Source organism: Lepus europaeus, chromosome 8 (assembly GCF_033115175.1).
Source record: "Lepus europaeus isolate LE1 chromosome 8, mLepTim1.pri, whole genome shotgun sequence".
NCBI classification, from domain to species: Eukaryota; Metazoa; Chordata; class Mammalia; order Lagomorpha; family Leporidae; genus Lepus; species Lepus europaeus.
The window spans coordinates 107,196,835-107,205,167 of NC_084834.1; the positions used below are offsets into that span (position 1 = coordinate 107,196,835).

Below are 8,333 nucleotides of genomic sequence, written 5' to 3' on the forward strand. Positions count from 1 at the left end.
TTACACCTCTTGCACAGTTGCACACAACAATGTAACAATTCTTTCATGAGTATACTGAAAAAAAAAGTTTGTATCTTCTAGAAAACAACTCCTACAAGTATCTGGGCTGTGGTGGGGTACTGCATAAATCAGAATACGTTCTATGATTTTTACAATTTCATTTCCTCCTTTATAAAACAACAAAAGTTGCTTGCACCATACCTAGTAAAACTTAGGGACTAAGTGCAGACTAAGCTCTTTTTAAAGATTTACTTCTTTGAAAAGCAGAGTTGCAGAGAAAAAGAAGGAGAAGACAGATGAATCTTCCATCTGCTGGTTCACTCTCCAAATGGGTGCAATGACCAGGGCTGGGCCAGGCTGAAGTCAGGAGCCAGGAGCTTCTTCTGGGTCTTCCACATGGGTGTTAGGGGCCTAAGAAATTGGGCCATCCTCTGCTGCTTTCCCAGGCACATTAGCAGGGAGCTGAATTAGAAGTGGAACAGATGGGACTTGAACCTGAGCACATATGGAATGCCTGTGCTGCAGGCCATGGCTTAACCCTCTGAGCCACAGTGCTGGCCCAAGTTTGTTTTTTTTTTTTTTAAAATGAATGTTTTATAAAAACATAGAGAACCATGTTTTAGCTAAATAAAGATACAGTAACTGGATTTGCTCTCTTAGTTGAAACAAAGAAACAAATACACAAAAATGTGGGGGGTAAGAGTTTTTCAAGATCTAGAGATCAGGTTCAGGACAGTGATCACTAGGAGACAGGTAGCAAGGGAAGTGTCCTGGGCTACTGTCCTGGGTTACTGCTTGGATAAAGATCCAGGGTTCACACATATTTCCTGGCTATTGTACATCTACATGTGTATATGTACATTTGTGTATATGAATAAAGCTTACCACTTGACTAACAGGAATAAGGCAGACATATCCATCTAATCACTTTTATTTAGTGCACTCTCTAAGCCAGTACAGTATGCAATAAATAAATGGCATTCTAAGCTAAAATGTTCATCAATAGATGAATGAGGAAAAAATAATTAGGATATGTCTTGGGGTGGGTGATGTGATGCAGCAGGTTAAGCTTCTGCTTGGGATGCCTACATCCCATATCAGAGTTCCTGGTTCAAGTCCCAGCTACTGAGTTTCCCATCCAGCTTTCTGTTAATGTGCTTTGGAGAAGAACACACATATTAGTCCCTGCCACCTTGTGGGAGACCCAGATGGAGTTCTTGGCTCCTGTCTTTGGCCTGGCCTGTATTTGGCTAATGTGGGCATTTAAGGAGTGAACCAGCAGATGGAAGATCTCTCCCTTCCCCTGCAACCCCCAGTTTTTCTCTGCCTTTCAAATAAATCTTTAAAAAATCAGAGCATGTCTACATAATGAGATAATATGTACCTCAAACTCTTGATATATATAAGAGAGCTTCAAAAATTTTGTAGAAAAAAGGTATTCAAATATGTTTATTTTGGGCTAAAAAGTGAAATGTAGACATAATTTTTTCATAATGTACATTCTCATGAACTTTTTAAAAATTTTTATTTGATTTACCCAAGTTTCATGTATTTCATGTATTTCACAGATTTTGGAACATAGAACACACTTCAATACTTTTTCCTCCTCCCTCTCCCAATCCCACTCTTAAATTTTATAGAGCTCTACTTTCAGTTTACTTAATAATCATAAGGTTAACCCTACACTGAATAAAAGAGTTCAACAAATAGTATGAATTGTTTGAAGATCTTTTATACAACTTCATGGAGAGGTCTGTAAAAGTGAAGAAATCTTGGGGTGTGGTCGTTACTTTCATCATTCTGGTAATTCTTTTAATGAGTGTAGACCCATGTCAAAAGTTATCAAAGTGTGCCCTTTCATTATATGTAGATTGTTGGATGTCAATTTGTCTCAATAATAAAGCTGCTCAAAAAGTTTTAAGGGGTTATACGTTTGTTTGTGGAGAGGCTGGGTTTCTTCCCTTCCATAAATCATGCATTACTGTGGTGAGATATGGGCCACCTACCTGATGAGAGAGAAGGCTAAGGATCTTCCAGGGAAAGAGGCTGGACGATGAGAGGGTTAGTTGTAAGAGGTTCATCTACAGCAGGCTCATCTATAGTAGGCTCATCTGCAGTAGAGTCAAATAGGAAAGGCTCAGGGGCAAGGGGCTCGGCTTCGGCAAGCTCAGCTGCGGCTGCCTCTGCGGCAGAGATAGGTTTGTTTGCAGGAGGCTCAGCAGAAGGGTCGGCTCCAGCAGGTCTGGGTACAGCGGGGTCAGCTGCAGCCGGCTTGGATGAAGCAGGTTCGGCTGCAGCTGGTTTGGCTGCAGCAGGATGAGCTGCAACACGCTGAGGTGCAGCAGGCTGAGCCATAGCAGGTTCTGATGGAAGAGGTACAGATGCGGCAGGCTCTGAGGGAGGGGGTATCCCTGCAGCAGGCTCCGGTGGAGAAGGTAGGGCTGCAGCAGGCTCTGGTGGAGGAGGCAAGGCTGCAGGGGGCTCAGCGGCATTAGATGGAGCAGCAGGTGCAGCAGGAACAGCACCAGGTTGGCCAAGGGGGGCTGCCCCAGGTGCATTAGCCTGAGCGTTATACCCTCTAGCTGAAGGATAACCAGGGACTTGTTGGTATGCATAGGGCTTCCCAGAAGCACTGAGAATCCAGGGATAGGAAGGTGCCTCGGAGCCAGAGGCAGCATGCCCAGGGTAATTGGGGACGGTGTTCACTTGGGGATAACCAGCAGAGGAAGTAGCAGGTGGCAAATTATTGTTCCATAGACCAAAAGGAACATTCAGAGATGGATTAAGTGGGTAACGATAGCCATCGTAATCCTGAAGAAGAAGCAAAACATTTGATTAAAATTGTTTGTCCTATCTACTTGTTAGTCATATTATGACTAGCATACATACATACATTACATATATACTGTAATGATTTTTCAAAATGAGAATTCCAATTTATTTTCTTTCTTAAGAGTCATATAACTTTCTAAATTTTTGAGCTGAGAAATAATGATTCCTTAACAAATTTGGATAAATCCTTGTTGAGTGAGAAATATTTTGTGTTTAGGCAAATAACAGTGTTATCTACAAAACATACCAACCTAGGCTGGGACACAAAGAATAAGGAACTCACATACTTTTTAGGATTGGCATAGGATGATAGGATTGGCGCTTCCACGCCTCCTTTTCTGCAGATGCTGCCACCCTGCCAAATCTCTCAGGACCCTCTGGGTCTCCAAAGTGCCCCACTGAGGACTCCACTCATTCTATGTCTTCCAAGTGCCTAATTTTCTAGATTTGTCCTTTTGAACTCCACCTCACCCTTCCTCAAATCCTTTATTCCTTCAAGGCCATCTAGTAGACTAGTTGCGAATGCTGCACTATTGGTTTTTCATATTTGTGAAGACACTTCAAAGTATGTAGAAAAATGGAATTAAATGATGTTTACTTCTGTACCAAACAATTTTGAAATCCATGCACATTTTCCAGACCTTCTTCAAAGTTGTTTTGCACCCAAATAAAATCTTCTACTTCTATTTTTCATGAACTCCTGTGGTAATTTTCCTTGTTGAGTTAGGCATGCTAAGTTAGTTATCTTATTAACACTGATTACTAATTGGTCATCAAATTTCAATTTTTTTTGTTGAGCCTTCATATTTCCCTCAGCTCTGTTTGTCTTTTACATGTATGTAAGACTGTCAGGAGGAAAACGTCCCAAGATCACAAAATTGTGTAAGAATTTACAGAAAATTATGTTTATTATAAGTCTTAAATACAGGTATTCCCTGTCATAAATTTGTCAGTTTTATAAGTAAGCCAGTTCTGGTCTATGTATCAGAATACTGAATTTCTTGTTTTTTTGCATACTCAATTATAATTCAAGGAATTTTGATTTTTATAACATAAGTATCATTTTAAATATGGAAAACCATACTTAATACTTCTTACATGTTTATGTTAGTGCTAGTCAATAGATGAGGTTATTTTCCTTACACGTTTTTCAAGTAAATTTTCCAGTAGCAGACAGCATTTATGAACATAGACTTGTTTTGTATTTGGTAGAAAATCCTGCTTTCTTTATCTGCAATACTTTTCTATGTTGTAAAACTTTATATAATTAAATTTATTTTAAATCATTTAACATAATAAGCAGACAGTTCCACTAAGCATGATATTCATTTGAATAAATAATTAAGGGTATATAAATATTGATATGCTTATATTTATATTCTGATATTTAAACTAGCCTATCTTAGGTAAAGAAGTGAACATGTTCCCAATTTACTTCCTTAATTTTCAAGAAAAAACATAATGCTTTAACATTGATCAATAGAGGATACTATTTTAAAGAAAAAATAGTGTAAAATACATTTAAATATCTTAAGATATAAACAAACATGAGACTATTTTACCTCTTCGCTGGATGAGAAAAATTTCTAAAACAACAAAGAAAACAATATTGGTTTTGATTTTCATCTTTCTGATCTCAGCTTATGTTGAGAATGACTATCACTGACCACACTCTAACTTGGGGTTTTCTTTCTTAAGAGACTGAGATGTTGGCTTTGTTCTCAGTTTTCCTGTGACAACGTATACCTAGTCCTACATACATTATTGCACAGTCTTGCAAAGTAGATATGCAGCAATTGATTATAATGTCTTATTAATTCCAGTATTATCACAATATTATTTAAATTTCTTGTTCATAGCTATACATAAGCTTTCAGATGTGGGAGTCAAGTACGGTGATTTAATTTTATATCTTGTAAACGTATTTACTTCCAGATATTCACATAACATTATCACTTGTGTTCATCACAAAATCTTAGTGACCAAACAGGGCTTTGATATATCACTTCTCAATAAACATAGATTGTACTTTTGGGGCATTGGCATATTTTATGCTTTGCTTTGAATTGTATAGTTTATTTTTAAAAGTATAAAATAAGTGACTGCTTTATGTTGTCCCTGTGTTAGGTACTGAGATCCTACACAGTAGGTAAAACAGGCCAGGTTTCTTTGCTATTGTGTCTGGAATAGTATATCTTCCAAGATTTCTAATTGAAATGTCCTGTTTTGTTCCTTCCAATTTTAGGTTGGTTTCCTGAATTGCTGAGTTATACATTTTCTCATGCATCATTTTGCCAGAGTCTCCCTACGGTATATGATGTGACAACTGACGTGTGCGCACACTGTGTTCCAGTGTATTCACAGAGGCAAATGTCAATTATTTATTTGGATTATCAAGCCCTAGAGTATGATGATTATAATATTAACTCATAAGGAATTCAAAATTATATTTCACCCTGCTTCAAGTTTTTAGTTTATTTTCACAAAATTCCTGCTTCTCTGTGTATGTTTAATGGAGTGCACATCCCAGACCATATCTTGTGTTCCTTCTTTGCTAGAATGTCACGTCTAGCTACTGCATGTTTGTGGAGAGGTACATTTACACTGTAGCATACTCCAGTCATCGGATTCTGAGGCAAAAATGACAGAGAACTAGGAAACATTGAGTGGCTATTAATGATAAATGCTTTGTTCTCCTAAATAATTTATGGATATTTACTACACAGAAATCATAGAACTCCTTGGGCCACACCCTTCTATGATAAGTGTCTGGCTTCAAAACACCACCTGAATACATGGCTGTCCCATTTCATGATTTCTTCATCTGTAATCTGGCGTGCAGGCAAAGCCTCTTTGGATACATCACTTTCCTTATTTGTTCAAGAAAACTAAGTCCATCATGAGAAAATTTTGTAAAAGCATGAGAGTAAACTAGGCATAGCAAATGTTTTATTTTGCCACAGAGTAACTGCCCTTATGCATGGTTCTGCACATTGAAAAGAAATACAGACCTAATGGTAAAATATGTTTAGTGTGAATAACTTTACATTATATCTAAATATTTTCCATCAAACCAGAAGAGATTAATAATGGTGCTAATATTTTAAGTTACGTCAGTTACATTGTAAAGAAATCAGAGTTTCTCAGTACAAAATGCAATTTAAAGTAACAACAAATACATTTACATAAATAAAAATGTTTTACCTCACGAATGAAGGGGAAACGCCTCTGAAAAACAAATAAAAATATTTAACATGATTATGAATATTTAGTTGAATTAGCCCATGTGGGATGCTAGCACCACAGGTGGAAGCCTTGCCTACTACGCCACAGTGCTGACCCCTTGAAAACATCTTTACCCACATTTCCATATTACCAATGAATCTGGAAAATCTGCAAGGCCTTATGATAATTATAATTTCTTTTTTTTTATTTTTGACAGGCAGAGTGGACAGTGAGAGAGAGAGAGAGAGAGACAGAGAGAAAGGTCTTCTTTTGCCATTAGTTCACCCTCCAATGGCCGCCGCGGCTGGCGCGCTACAGCTGGCGCACCGCGCTGATCCGATGGCAGGAGCCAGGTGCTTCTCCTGGTCTCCCATGGGGTGCAGGGCCCAAGCACTTGGGCCATCCTCCACTGCACTCCCTGGCCACAGTGGAGATCTGGCCTGGAAGAGGGGCAACCAGGACAGAATCCGGAGCCCCGACTGGGACTAGAACCCGGTGTGCCGGCGCCGCAATGTGGAGGATTAGCCTGTTAAGCCACGCGCCGGCCCCTATAATTTGTTTTTAAAATATAAATCACCATTGTGAATTATTTCTCATCATCATTATATATAGATATAAATCTCATTATATATTGAAATTATATATACTATACTATATTATGTATATTATATATATTATAATAGCCTCAGGGAGCTTTACTTTGGCTAGATAGATTTTGGTTTGTAATATTCTACATGAACATTAATATTTACCATATGAAACATCAGTCAGCTCCTGTCCCTTTATTTGTTTTTGCTGTTCTCTTCTATCTCCCTGCTTTGCCTGTGTACAAGTGTGTGCAGTTGTGCATGCCAGGGAATGTGTGTGTGTGTGTGTGTTTGTGTATCTTTGTGTGAGAAGTGGTCTGTAGCCACCTCTTCACAGAGGTGACTATATATAAGGAAATTTTGAGAAATTAATGGAAAAATAAAATTGAATGAAAAGCTTATTTTGGTACCCCAAATTTTTGAAAAATTAGTTTTCTTTGTAATGTACATTTCTCATGAACTTTCGGAACACCTTACATATGTACTTGTTCTCCAATGAAGTTTCAATATATTCTATGCATTTAGCCCTGATTATGCACTACAGAATAAGAAAAGAATAAAAAAAAAAAGTGTAGAGAATTCACTTGCTATTTTAAAGGTTATAGTTTAATTCAGGTAAAATCTAAGTGATAGAATAATATTCTAAAAGTGAGACAGGGTGATAAGAGTGACAATAGTTAATAATATCCAGTAGCTGTCTTTCCAACAATTAACTTGAGGGGTGTTCTATTACCGCAATGTAAAGAGTTCATATACTCACCTTCCTTGCAAAAGCAACACACAGGATACAGGCCCAAATGAGCAGCTTCATCTTGATTGACCCTATGAATATCAATATTATAAGTTTTTTTCAGGAGATATATAGTATATCTCTTAATTCTTTTTTTTTTTTTTTTGACAGGCAGAGTGGACAGTGAGAGAGAGAGAGAGAGAGAGAGAGAGAGAGAAAGGTCTTCCTTTGCCATTGGTTCACCCTCCAATGGCCACTGTGGTGGGCGCGCTGCGGCTGGCACACTGCGCTGATCCAAAGCCAGGAGCCAAGTGCTTCTCCTGGTCTCCCATGCGGGTGCAGATCCTAAGCACTTGGGCCATCATCCTCTGAACTCCCGGGCCACAGCTGAGAGCTGGACTGGAAGAGGAGCAACCGGGACAGAATCCGGCACCCCGACAGGGACTAGAACCCAGTGTGCTGGCGCCGCAGGCAGAGGATTAGCCTATTGAGCTGTGGTGCCGGCCTTAATTATTTCTTTTATTCAGAAAACCTGCAGATGTATAATAGAAATTACCAATTAAAATATAAGTTGAAAAAAATAACAAATGTTCTGCTTTATGTATAATTATAATCTCAGGAGTAGAAAAGATAACAGGACAAAAAAAGTATCAGAAAACATAATGGCCAGGAACTTTCCACAATTAACAAATCTAAAGCACAGATACAAGATGATCAGAGAAAACAAAGAGGAATAAATCCTACCCCCCCCAACACACATCCCACACCCATTCACACACATCCATACACCTCCCACCCACCCCCCATACACAAACATACACTTGGCTATTAAATTATTAAACTATTGGGAAACAAAGATACAGAGGAAGTCTTGAATGCAACAAGAGAATCGAAGATTACCTACGGAACAATAAAGGTAAGTATCCCAACAAACTAGTCAGAAATCAAGGAAGAAGAAA

General features: G+C 38.4%; 1 protein-coding gene across 1 annotated transcript; it reads right to left on the reverse strand.

Annotated features, from left to right (window-relative positions):
- Positions 1 to 2,022: 2,022 nt before the first annotated feature.
- LOC133765344 (proline-rich protein 27-like) lies at positions 2,023 to 7,455 on the reverse strand. Its single transcript, XM_062198929.1, has 3 exons — positions 7,405 to 7,455; positions 6,037 to 6,060; positions 2,023 to 2,811 (listed from the first exon to the last, which is right to left on the reverse strand). Exons 1-3 carry the CDS (start codon positions 7,453 to 7,455, stop codon positions 2,023 to 2,025), a joined length of 864 nt encoding a protein of 287 aa, XP_062054913.1.
- Positions 7,456 to 8,333: the final 878 nt, after the last annotated feature.

Excerpts from the sequence above, each read along its gene's own strand:
- LOC133765344 (XM_062198929.1), bottom strand. The coding sequence starts at position 7,455 with ATGAAGCTGCTCATTTGGGCCTGTATCCTGTGTGTTGCTTTTGCAAGG. Across the intron at positions 6,061-7,404 it reads GTGTTGCTTTTGCAAGGAAG|AGGCGTTTCCCCTTCATTCG; the intron begins GTGAGTATATGA and ends TTTGTTTTTCAG. Across the intron at positions 2,812-6,036 it reads GTTTCCCCTTCATTCGTGAG|GATTACGATGGCTATCGTTA; the intron begins GTAAAACATTTT and ends CTTCTTCTTCAG.